Source organism: Biomphalaria glabrata, chromosome 1 (genome assembly GCF_947242115.1).
Source record: "Biomphalaria glabrata chromosome 1, xgBioGlab47.1, whole genome shotgun sequence".
NCBI classification, from domain to species: Eukaryota; Metazoa; Mollusca; class Gastropoda; family Planorbidae; genus Biomphalaria; species Biomphalaria glabrata.
In genome coordinates, this window is record NC_074711.1 from 49,727,256 (window position 1) to 49,740,927 (window position 13,672).

General features: G+C 33.2%; 1 protein-coding gene across 9 annotated transcripts in view; it reads right to left on the reverse strand.

Moving 5' to 3' along the window:
• LOC106052825 (partitioning defective 3 homolog) overlaps positions 1-13,672 on the reverse strand; it is a 35,633-nt gene that overhangs the window by 4,784 nt on the left and 17,177 nt on the right. For 7 of the 9 annotated variants that reach the window (XM_056041196.1, XM_056041210.1, XM_056041199.1 and 4 more), the window contains 9 exons: positions 8,896-9,177; positions 7,512-8,003; positions 7,312-7,412; positions 4,305-4,432; positions 3,324-3,413; positions 2,666-2,733; positions 2,358-2,478; positions 1,212-1,374; positions 47-235 (listed from right to left, as the gene is read on the reverse strand). In XM_056041196.1, coding sequence (XP_055897171.1) covers positions 47-235; positions 1,212-1,374; positions 2,358-2,478; positions 2,666-2,733; positions 3,324-3,413; positions 4,305-4,432; positions 7,312-7,412; positions 7,512-8,003; positions 8,896-9,177 — 1,634 coding nt within the window. The remainder of the gene's footprint in view (positions 1-46; positions 236-1,211; positions 1,375-2,357; positions 2,479-2,665; positions 2,734-3,323; positions 3,414-4,304; positions 4,433-7,311; positions 7,413-7,511; positions 8,004-8,895; positions 9,178-13,672) is intronic. The other 2 variants (XM_056041226.1, XM_056041229.1) reach the window with 2 other exon arrangements.

Below are 13,672 nucleotides of genomic sequence, written 5' to 3' on the forward strand. Positions count from 1 at the left end.
TTGGTAAACAAAAGTTTTGGATCTAAAAAAAAAAAGGAATGCTAACCTTGATTTACTGCTATGTTGCATTGGTTTGGAAGGTGACTGAGAGATTGGAATAAAATCTATGGTTTGTACAGGTTTTAAATTAGGTACTATTCTGTTCTCTCTTTGTTTAGATGTGTCAGTGACTGATCTCTCTTCAGATCTTGAACGATGACTTATTTCCTCCTGAGACTTTCTTCCTTTACCAAATCTATAAAAAGAGATTAACATTTAAAAAAAAAAAGTTTTAACAGACATATAGAGGAATTGTGCATTATTGTAAACATAAGTCTCTAATCAAGACCTCAAGACTATTGAGCATCTTAAAGCTTTGATCAGCTGAAGGCTGTTACTTATTTCAGAATGCTAGAAAAATCTTTAACCATTTCACAACTAGAGTTGGCAGGAGTCACCTCTACTGGTAGACAACTAAAGTTGTCATGAGCCACTGGCAATCACAGATTTTGAATTGTTTCATTTATGCCCACACTGCTAGTTTTTAAATAATTATTTATACTTTTACCAACTCTGACCTAAGAAAGCAATAGTGATGCTATTTTTAGGAGTTTATTTGGTATCTGCAGCAAGGTGGAATGGATTTTTATGATTATTTGAAAATTTTTTATTTTCCCTAGCCTACAATAATGGAACATATTTAGGCTAATGTGTAGGCTTAAGTTGAATAAGATTTAATGGGAATATTAATGTTTCAGCTGTAGAATTAAGGAAATAATGATTGGAGTAAATGAATTAGAGCCATTTGAGATCGATAATAGTGAAAATGAAGTAAAAATCCATGCTACATCCAGTATTGATTATGTTAGATCTATTCAAATGGAAGATCGGAAGGCAACTAAATCTGACATGATATTTTAATATTTTTGAGCTCACACTTCAAGGACAAGTTATTGGGACTAACTATGCTAACATGTCAAGACCTTGAGGTATCTTTATCAGGTATCTGATTGTAAAATAAAGTAAGATTTTGTTTCCAACAAGATCTTGAGGTATCTTGGTCAGATTGTCTGGGTGTTCATGTGAAATCTAAATTATGTGTTGTTCATATTTTGTTATATTTAATTAAATTGTGAAAATATTTTATGAAGTCCCATGTTTTACTGCATGGTGTGTAATACAGACTGTAAAACTGCTAATGATTTGTTTATTGCATCAAAACAATCAACTACCTTAGAAAACCTTTCAATAAATTTCCTTTTTTCTCTTTTTCTTTGAGCTTAAGTCTATGTATACTGCTGTTATCCTGCTCTGTCATTTCACTGCTGACTGAGGAACGACTTGACACTGAAGGATCTAAAGTGTTTCCACCACTTTCTAAACTTTCTTCTTCCACTGAAATGACAAAAAATTGTTTTGAGAAACAGTTAACAAATACAGTGTCATTTGAAACAGTCAACAGGAAACAAATTACAGTTTCATCAAAAACAGGAAACAAATAGTTTTATTAGAAATAGTCAATGGGAAACAAATAGTTTTATTAGAAACAGTCAATGGGAAACAAATAGTTTTATTAGAAACAGTCAATGGGAAACAAATACAGTATCAAGAGGAAAAAAGTAATAAAAAAAAATGAATGTTTAAATAAATTCAGCTAAGCAAGTGAAAACAAAAATTTTTGTCAAACAAAACATCTACAACTTCTTAAACAAATGATACTTATAAACCAATACTATGTTTATCTTATAAGTTTGACTTCTATTTAGTTAATACAATGTTTTTTTTTACTTTTAGAAAAATGATCATTTATATTAATTTCACAGTGCTTCCTAGTTAGTAGAAACTCTTAGTTAAAGTAAGATTTTGTAGAGAAAATTAAAACACTTTAACTTTGTGATAGGAAACACAGCTTGAACCTTTCACATTCCCAATGTTTGTTTGAACAAAGCATCAGTAACACATGTAGGACTCAGGTGGCCCAAACTAGTTTTTAAAATACTGTAATTCTATTTAAACTAATGAAGCTGGTGATAACATAAAATTTAAAAATTATTTAGAAATTTGTTTAAATCAATTAGTGTACCACAGCACAATGTCACATGTACTACAAATAACTTGACAGGTCACACAGTTAGTCTCATTAAAAGGAAGAGAATTAACTTCATTATTCATTTCAAAGATTTTAATTATATACTTCTAGATTAGTGAACTTTGCACTGTATGACTAGTCCCATAGGAGTTATGTGCCCAAGTCATAATAATTATTTGGTCAATTTTGTATCAGAGTAAGATATGGGACTGCTGTGAATTCTGTGTCATAACTTTTGAAATATAAAGAAGAACAAATATCATTAAATTGTGTCCAACATATACTGTACATGTATCCATCAAGGCAGGATCTTGTAAGTCATAGGATCTATCTACAGCAGCACGAAAACTTTCATTACATGCCCTTCCTCTTCCAAAATGTTGATTGCTCCAAGAATTATCATTCTGTTCCTAGATATTCAAATAGATTGATATTGTTGTAACAAAAAAAATATTGTAAGATTGATATAGTTATAGACAAAATTAAACTATTAGAAAGGTATTGTTGTAAAGAAAATCAAAGTATTAGAGTGTTGTTTTCAAGAATATGTTTCTATGTTTTATTTTAATTACAAACCAAAAAAAATTGTCTCCGTACCTGCAAATGTGACATTGATTTTTTATTAGTTTGAACTTGATCCTTTACATTTTCCCTGGAATCAGAGCCTTAAAGAAAACATTACAATTGTATTAGTATGAAAGATAACTTTTGGGTTAGAACTACTATTTAATTATGAAGGTCATACACATTCCATATGGACAATAAAGATTATTAGTATTATTATTATTACTAGGAATCAAATTTTATTTTGGCTAGACTAAGGAAGAAAGCTTTTAACCAGAAGAGTGGCGATCTTTGGTAGGTAGCACAGACACAAAGCAGTTCAAAGAGTACAATGATGAAGCTGACCAAGAAATATTTCTTAAGTTAAAGAGTACAATGATGAAGATGACCAAGCAATAATTCTTAAGTTAAAGAGTACAATGATGAAGATGACCAAGCAATAATTCTTAAGTTAAATAGTACAATGATGAAGATGACCAAGCAATAATTCTTAAGTTAAAGAGTACAATGATGAAGATGACCAAGCAATAATTCTTAAGTTAAAGAGTACATTGATGAAGATGACCAGGAAATAATTCTTAAGTTAAAGAGTACAATGATGAAGATGACCAGGAAATAATTCTTAAGTTAAAAAGAGTTCAATGTGCGTTCAATACATATATCAAACAAAATGTTATGATGCAAATTATACCTGGACTAAGTTTCAATGGAGTAGATTTCTCTGTTGAATTGGTTTTTGTAGTTGACTCATTAGGTAGATTGATATCTAAATGATTAAATCCTAGACCAAAAAACAAAAAAGTTCCTGTTATAAAATAACTCGTATTTACAAATCACAGCACAATTAGTTTAATAAAATGGCTTTAAAAAAACAACAACATTTTATTGAAATATGTATTTTAAAATTTTAAACACCACCCAAATTTATAAATTTTGACATTAAATTTTGAAAATGATTTTTTTAAATTTTCATGAGACTATTTTAATTAGGTAAATTTGGGTATACAAATTAAAACATAAGTAAAGAAGTATAGAATAGCGTTAGTAGTAAAAGTTGAGTCATATAAGTTAGGTAGCAAAAGTAGTCTTATAAGTTAGGTAGCAAAAGTAGTCTTATAAGTTAGGTAGCAAAAGTAGTCATACAAGTTAGATAGCAACAGTAGTTAACTTTCAAATCATTTAAGTATCAAAATTAGTAAAAATTGGGGTCTTATAAGATAGGTAGCAAAAGTAGTAAAAAAAAACAATAAAAATTGAAAAAAGACTATAGTACCCAGAAACTAATATAGTACCCAGAAAAGAATAAGTAATGAAAAAAGCAAGTAATGTTACATTAAGTTAGGTAGTTAGACAAAGAGATTTACAAATATCCAGGTAAGCTGGAATAATATAAAGAATTTTAAAGAAATAATTTTAAATATGCCATATTTTTCATCAAAATCTTAAACTGAACAAACCAATATTTTTTTCTCCTTAAAGAATTCCCTGTAACATACTTTTACACCATTTAAAGAGTCTATCATCTCAAAAAAACAATAGAAAACTGAACTTGTTTCTAATAAAAACACTATTTTACCACAGCACTTTCTTTCTAAATACTATTTCTTTATGAAGAAAACACACAAATACAAATAAACGGCTTTATAATTTTTTCTTTCTAGAACCTAAATACCTTTATTTTCCTTGTTGGCTTTTACTATTTTATAAATTTCTGTGCTACGAGGATCAAGATGACCTTTGCGTTTTTCAGACATACTTTGTCTGCCCAGTCCTTCTCTTTCAAATGGAGGTTTGGAATTCCTTGGGGAATAGATTGGGTTCAAACAGAACAATCATTGCAATCAGCTGAATAGGTGTCATGTCACAGTCACTTAGGTTGAATACAATACACATACATGTCACTGTCACTTAAGTTGAATACAATACACATACATGTCACTGTCACTTAAGTTGAATACAATACATACATGTCACAGTCACTTAAGTTGAATACAATACATACATGTCACAGTCACTTAAGTTGAATACAATACATACATGTCACAGTCACTTAAGTTGAATACAATACATACATGTCACTGTCACTTAGTCTGAATGCAATACATACATGTCACTGTCACTTAAGTTGAATACAATACATACATGTCACTGTCACTTAGTCTGAATGCAATACATACATGTCACTGTCACTTAGTCTGAATGCAATACATACATGTCACTGTCATTTAGTCTGAATGCAATACATACATGTCACTGTCACTTAGTCTGAATGCAACACATACATGTCACAGTCACTTAAGTTGAATACAATACATACATGTCACTGTCACTTAGTCTGAATGCAATACATACATGTCACTGTCACTTAGTCTGAATGCAATACATACATGTCACTGTCACTTAGTCTGAATGCAATACATACATGTCACTGTCACTTAGTCTGAATGGAATACATACATGTCAAAGTCACTTAAATTGAATGCAATACATACATACAGTCACTTAAATTGAATGCAATACATACATGTCACAGTCACTTAAATTGAATGCAATACATGCATGTCACAGTCACTTAAATTGAATGCAATACATACATGTCACAGTCACTTAAATTGAATGCAATACATGCATGTCACAGTCACTTAAATTGAATGCAATACATGCATGTCACAGTCACTTAAATTGAATGTAATACATACATGTCACAGTCACTTAAATTGAATGTAATACATACATGTCACTGTCACTTAAATTGAATGCAATACATACATGTCACAGTCGTTGCACTGAGTTGAATGTAATACATACATGTCACAGTCATTACATTCACTGAGTTGAATGTAATATGTGCATGTCACAGTCATTGCACTGAGTTGAATGTAATACATACATGTCACAGTCATTGCACTCACTGAGTTGAATGTAATATGTACATGTCACAGTCATAGCACTCACTGAGTTGAATGTAATACATACATGTCACAGTCATTGCACTGAGTTGAATGTAATACATACATGTCACAGTCATTGCACTGAGTTGAATGTAATACATACATGTCACAGTCATTGCACTGAGTTGAATGTAATACATACATGTCACAGTCATTGCACTCACTGAGTTGAATGTAATACATACATGTCACAGTCATTGCACTGAGTTGAATGTAATACATACATGTCACAGTCATTGCACTCACTGAGTTGAATGTAATACATACATGTCACAGTCATTACACTGAGTTGAATGTAATACATACATGTCACAGTCATTACACTGAGTTGAATGTAATATGTGCATGTCACAGTCATTGCACTCACTGAGTTGAATGTAATACATACATGTCACAGTCATTACACTGAGTTGAATGTAATACGTGCATGTCACATTCATTACACTGAGCTGAATGTAATATGTGCATGTCACAGTCATTACACTGAGTTGAATGTAATACATACATGTCACAGTCATTACACTGAGCTGAATGTAATATGTGCATGTCACAGTCATTGCACTCACTGAGTTGAATGTAATATGTGCATGTCACAGTCATTGCACTCACTGAGTTGAATGTAATATGTGCATGTCACAGTTATTACACTGAGCTGAATGTAATATGTGCATGTCACAGTCATTACACTGAGTTGAATGTAATACATACATGTCACAGTCATTACACTGAGCTGAATGTAATATGTGCATGTCACAGTCTTTGCACTCACTGAGTTGAATGTAATATGTGCATGTCACAGTCATTGCACTCACTGAGTTGAATGTAATATGTGCATGTCACAGTCATTGCACTGAGTTGAATGTAATACGTGCATGTCACAGTCATTGCACTCACTGAGTTGAATGTAATATGTGCATGTCACAGTCATTGCACTCACTGAGTTGAATGTAATACATACATGTCACAGTCATTGCACTCACTGAGTTGAATGTAATATGTGCATGTCACAGTCATTGCACTCACTGAGTTGAATGTAATACATGCATGTCACAGTCACTGCACTCACTGAGTTGAATGTAATATGTGCATGTCACAGTCATTGCACTCACTGAGTTGAATGTAATATGTGCATGTCACAGTCATTGCACTGAGCTGAATGTAATATGTGCATGTCACAGTCACTGCACTCACTGAGTTGAATGTAATATGTGCATGTCACAGTCATTGCACTCACTGAGTTGAATGTAATATGTGCATGTCACAGTCATTGCACTCACTGAGTTGAATGTAATACGTGCATGTCACAGTCATTGCACTCACTGAGTTGAATGTAATATGTGCATGTCACAGTCATTGCACTCACTGAGCTGAATGTAATATGTGCATGTCACAGTCATTGCACTCACTGAGTTGAATGTAATACGTGCATGTCACAGTCATTGCACTCACTGAGTTGAATGTAATATGTGCATGTCACAGTCATTGCACTCACTGAGCTGAATGTAATATGTGCATGTCACAGTCATTGCACTCACTGAGTTGAATGTAATACGTGCATGTCACAGTCATTGCACTCACTGAGTTGAATGTAATATGTGCATGTCACAGTCATTGCACTCACTGAGTTGAATGTAATATGTGCATGTCACAGTCATTGCACTCACTGAGTTGAATGTAATACATACATGTCACAGTCATTGCACTCACTGAGTTGAATGTAATACATACATATCAGAGTCATCTGGACTGTTTATTAATTGTGAATCATCATCTCCAACTTGGTTGAGCTCGTGAATAAAACCAATGGTCGAATGAGGCCGCTGATGATTCTAAAGAAAACAGAAAATAAACATTGAAACTAACAGAAACACATGTAATCCTAATATCTTTGTTTAACAAAAAAAAAACAGATACAAAAGTTTACATACACTTTGAAATTGAAATATTTTTGAATCTGATACAGTTCCTTTGAAATGTTTATCAAAATTAATCTTGGTAGTGACAGCAGTATTGGAGTCAGTATAATTAGTATGATGGCTATTTGTGTTAAGCTCAATATTTCCTAAATCTGGATATCTGTGAAACCTGTCTAGAGATGCAGGGCTAAAGTCACTTTGATTCACATCATAGATGTGTGATACAGTCCCAGAAGGTGAGTGACTCAGTAAGATAGTTCCTACTTCAGAGTCAGACTGACTTCGTGATTGACCAGAGCCATCTGATTTACTTGAGCTTGGAGACACTTGATGAGTCTCAGATTTGCCTGTCTGTCTTGCAACTGTTAAGCTTATAACACCAGGGATTTTACCATCCTGGATCATTGCAAGTCTTAAAGCTTCCATAGCTGAAGAGTTTGAAAGGCCTTCAAGTTTCACACCATTGACTTCCAGTAGTTGATCATTCACTTGCAGTCCACCATCCTAGAAAGACAAGTCATGTTCATTAAGGAAGAATAACAAAAAAAAACACTGCACACAATAAGCAAAGTCAAACAGAGTGTGTATACAATCAAAGAGTTTTGAAGTGCACAAGAAATCATTACAAAGATTCAAAATTCAACCTTCATGAAAATTAGTTTCACAGCGTAATGAGATTTTTAATGAATTCTCTACTCTGTCATTTCTAGAGATAAACAGAAGATTAATAAAATCATAATGTAATACAGTGAACCTTTGGAAGTGGAACATTTGAATAGCAGTACAATTGGGTATTGATATGATGATATGTAAGGCAATAGAATGGTACAGTTTCTATTTAACTCAAAAAAAAAAAAAGATAACCAAACCAATAAAAACTAAATATTTAGGTATTTTATTGAATGAGTCCATTGAAATGAATCTTGTTACAGGTTTGGATGTTTTGTTTCTAACTGATCTGTACAATGACCAAAGGCATCAATTTATCTGCCTAATATAGTGAAACTATTTCTATCAATCACTTTGTAATGATACCCAACCTTTACAATGAAGAATCAGTGTTTTGGCTTAAGTATTGGCATATATCTTGGATATCCTAGAGGTATTAGTTATCATAGAAATAAAGAAAGAAAGAAACTACATTGTGGAGTATTAGAACAAGAGTTTATTGTTTCCCAGTACTCTGAATTGTGTCCAATACATCTCGGGGTTAGAACCATGTTCATTCAGATAAATAAGGTCTTGACCAGAATTAATCAAATCAAGATCATTACCTCTGGCAAACTAATAAAGAAAAGTACTGTCTGGACTGTTCAACTTCCAAAGGTGTACTCTGATTCAAAGGTTATCTATGTTGGTAGATCACATTATTTTGTATCAAAGGGTTTGTCCAAACCTTGTAAGCAGCACCACCTTGCAAAACTGTTTTGACAAATATGCCAAGATCTCTAGAGTTGGACTCCAAGGTTTCTGTTTTCCCCTTCACACTCACTCCAAGTCCAGCGGAACCAGTTTCATTCAAAGGAATGTGCAGTGTAATCCTCTCTAGATTTCCTCCCTTAGTGTCCAGGTCAGGTTCACTTTGGGCTGGCTGGAAGGGCAAGAGATCAGGTTCACCCAGACAGTGATCAGCATCAACAAAATGAGTTTCTTGTTTAGAAGGAGGAACACTGTCTGCCTGAAAACCAAAACAAGCAAGTCCACACACAAGGCAAGCAAGACACAGAGAAAGCAACAGAATACAATGACCACAACACTGTACAACACTGTCAAAATCACATTATTATCACATCTGTGCAACTTGTTCATTAGAAAATTTGCATACTAATGTTTATAAGACATTTGATTAAAAAATGAATCTATTACTAAAACTGAAAAGCAGAATTGATGATTGACATCAGATGGTGATAATAAATTGTTTTGACTAGTTTTATTAGAACACAGCTTTTAAACATAAAAAAACATGCCTTATTTATAAGATTTACTGCTAGAAATAGTGTGAATTTTTCTTTTAAATCTTGTACTTTTTTGCAGGTTAAGTTATCTATAATATAAAGCACTAAGTAAGGTATATGTTTGTATGTATGTATGTCCCCCCTCAAAACAGTTTTGACCAATCTTAATAAAACTTGCCATAAATGTTCCACTAGCTGAAAAAGTAACACATGTAAAGTAGCCTAAAACAAACTTAATACCTTAAAAAAAAAAAAGTGCCCAACTCTATGAAAGTGTTACTATTTCATGGATCTAGTTCATATAGCCATGTTTACATGAGACAAGACCAAAAGGTCAAGCATGCGCACAACAGAAAGTGTCTCAAAGCCTAGATCTAGATCTACATCTAATTCTAAGATGATAGATCTACTCTTCGTAAAGATAGTTTTTTACTTTAAAAACATTAACACACAAAATATAGTCCATTCATTTCATTAATGAATTGACCTTTAAATTTGTGTTTCAAAAGCATTTTTACATAAATTTGCTCCTTAATGCTGTGACTTATCCGTCTAGATCTACATTTAATAGCCATTCATGATATTGCACGCTTTTTTACATTAGATACTACCAAAAGGTCAGGGCCGGTCCTAGCAATTGCGGGGCCCTATGCGAAACGGATTGTGCGGGGCCTATTCTGGGTAGGGATAAGGATAATAAGTAAAAATTAGGATTTTGTATTAAAAAATAAATTTGTCTTTGCATTTTATACATTCTTCACTAATTACAAAATCACGATCAAATTAACTTTACTTTACGAGCCTTGTGTGTAGCGAAGTCATACATTTGATCATCAAAATTCTGTTTCCTACATAGATCATGCTTAATAGCAAGAATTGCCACATTGTTCAATCTCTCTTCATGAATTTTTGACCTTAAGTAATTCTTGATTAGTTTAAGACGCGAGAAACTTCTTTCACAAGATGCCACAGTTACAGTTCAAATCTCAGCTGCAAGGGGTAAACTGCAGTGTTCACAATTCTGTTGAAGCATTTTATCCTGTAGCCATCTTCAGCTTTTCGATGTGTGAAGTTTTCCATAAATTTATCATACTTTGTCATTCCTTTGACTTTTGGCTGGAAAGATTGCAACAACATCCATGTTTCCAGCCAACTTCTTTTTGCTGTCACAAGAAGAAACAACAGGAAGAAACTTAAAACTTTCATACACAACCACAAACTCTTTCACATTAACCATTATCTGAGAGATATTGATAACATCTGCTCGTTGTGACTTATGTCTGGAGTACAATCCAATATCACTGCATTCTTGATGTCTCGAAGGATAGAATTCACAACAGCATCAGCTACTTAAGTAATGAGTTCATTTTGAATCTTCTTTCCCAGGTAACGATCATGAATAACTGCATTGGTAACACGTCAAAGTTGTTCCCCCATTACTGGATCAAACTTTGCGAGTAATTCTACTAGACCAGGAAATTCCCATTACTTGGCTCTTTCAATGGTCCCTCTGAATGCTGAATTGCACTTTACTAGAAATCGTACAATTGCAACTAGTCCAACGTTTAGTTTCAGAATAAAGCATCTCCTGGTGAACTTTGTCAATGCCTGTTTGTTTTTTTTGTACTTAGTCTTGCTCCAGCTTCACAGCAACTGGTCATGGCGTCTTTTTTCATGCTCTGCTAGCCTTGTGGTACAGCTTTGCCACTGGTCAAATCCTTCAGTTAAAAAGGAACTTTTTTGTTTTTCCAGTAGACAACAGTAGAAACAATTGATCTTGTCTGCTGACACAGAATATATCAGCCAAGGACGCAAAACACTTTCACCATTACTCAGGTTTGGTTTGAAATGCACTTAAGAGAAATGTCTACCATCCTTATTTTTCGGAAAATTCTCCAAAGTAATCTCAGGTTTGACCTTTTTGTAATAAATAGTCAATACAAGATCTTTCCATTTTTTCTAGACACATGGCAGGATAATCCAGATTTCTCAATGAATCGGCCACATTTAGCTCATTATCTATAACTACATGTTGATCAGTTATTACATTATTGCCTTCAGTTCTTACGACATGTTGATCAGTTGTTAGTGTTACATCATTTTCTTCTTCTCTTACGACATTCACCACTGCAGTTTTTGCATTCTTCATAGAATCTGTTTCAGCTGTCTCACTAGAAGTGATTATGTTCTCATTTTCGGGTTTTGATCGTTTCAAAAACGTATTTAGTTCTATTGGAACTTTCTTTTCGGTTAAAATTCGCACTATTATTATATTTTTATTTAAATATGAAAGCTGACAATGCTTTTTTTATTCGCGTAAGATTTGTGTTTTCCATATAACAATTTTGTCTAATTTTCAGGAGATTTTTAAAATAATTTCCACGACTTTTTCGTATATTTTGCATCATTATGCAATTACAGATATACTTAGTGCGGGGGCCTATGAAAGCGTGGGGCCTACTGCGGCCGCATAGGTTGCAGTGGCTTAAGACCGGCCCTGCAAAAGGTCATGCATGCGCAGGACAAAACATTATTACATTTATGCATTCGCTTTATTTATAACATTATTATTTTGTTTTATTGTTTCTAATACACTATATCAGTGAAAATATCAGTGATCGGCAAATTTAGACCTTCGGGCTGCGGGTAATATATGGCTAGTTACTAATACAGCAGGGTCAACATAGGGGAACATAGTTCTTTTTCCATGAAGCTCTAGTGATTAGATAGAGGCACATGAATCTTGGAAAGTTCAAACACAAAAATAGCATTTCATAAATGAGTACAAAATGACTCTTTTATTTTTCCTTTCCCATGAAGCTTCAGAATGAGAATTATCAAAGTCAAAACTAAAGCTATGCATTGGAGCATAATAAAATGAGATAAAATAAAAATTGGCTTTGACTTAATAATACAATGGTAAATGGTAGTTGTTCTTAATAGTTGTCTTTTGAATATGTTGAATGAAATACTTAAGAAAGACCAACGGTTATTTGAACATCATTAAAAGATAGGTAGGTAGATTACTTTGTGAGAAATATTTCTGCCAGCTGTAGATAAGTAACACCAAAAGAAAAGAATGATGTAAAGAAACAAAGAAATACAAATGAGATTACTACTAAACAGTTTGGTTTTAGAACAAATATAAGAAAAAAAAACATGCAATTGGAGGTTTCATTATGCATTAAAATATTTTGAAATTATTCAAGTCTTAAAGACTCTGTCACATCATGGCTTTAAATTAACAAAAAAATCCACTCAAAATGACCTATTTATTATAATGATTAATGATCTTTTAGTCATGTTTACTTTCCAGAAAGCCAAATACTTAAACAATAAATTCAAATCTAAGATCATATTATTGACAAGTCCTATTAAATGTTAAAAGAAAAAGGAAAACATCTACACAATCAGGGGCAATATTTGTGTTCATTAAAATGTGAATCAGATTTAATTAGTAAAATAGAAAAGAAAAAGCCTACTGCATTATTACTAACAAACAAAAAATATCAGAATTTTAACAAATATTGCCCCGCAATTAAAAAAAAAGAAAAAGACAATATATACAATGTTCACAGATTGTTGTAAACTATTACAAAGCCAAAATTGGTTTTTAGGAGGGCAGACAGAGTTCAATGATGTCAACTAAATATATTAACCTGTAAATTGTCATGTGTTTACAAATAAAGATGTTTGTTCACCAATCCTAAAGTAAAACTACTAAGGAAGAGACACATTTTAGTTTTTAACTACTTTTGAAAGTTTCTAGCTAGCCAACTTTTTAGCAAAATCTGTTTGCCTACTGGCACCCATACCAGATACGCTGCTCTCCTATGAAAGTGTTCCAGCTCTAGTCTAACAGATGGAATAGAATCTTTTGTTAGATGGCTGGAACAAATCAAAAAAGGGCAAAGAATTGTGGAGACAGATGAAGAGCGCTTTGGTCCAATCTCATTTGTGGACCGTGGGGGGGAGGGGTATCTAGGAGTTGGTTTTCCGTGCTGCCTTTAGGCGCTCAGTAAACACAACTCTGCCCGAGTCGGGTGTCGAACCTCGATCCCCCTTCTAGGTAACCAAGCCAAGCCAAGTTCAAGCACACTTAGCCTCTCGACCACGCTTCTCATTAAGCAAACAGGAAAGACTCTTAGCTCAGTTCAGAGTCTGTCATTGCCCTATTGGTGTGTACGGCTTATTCCTTGAATGTGGACAAGGAGACTA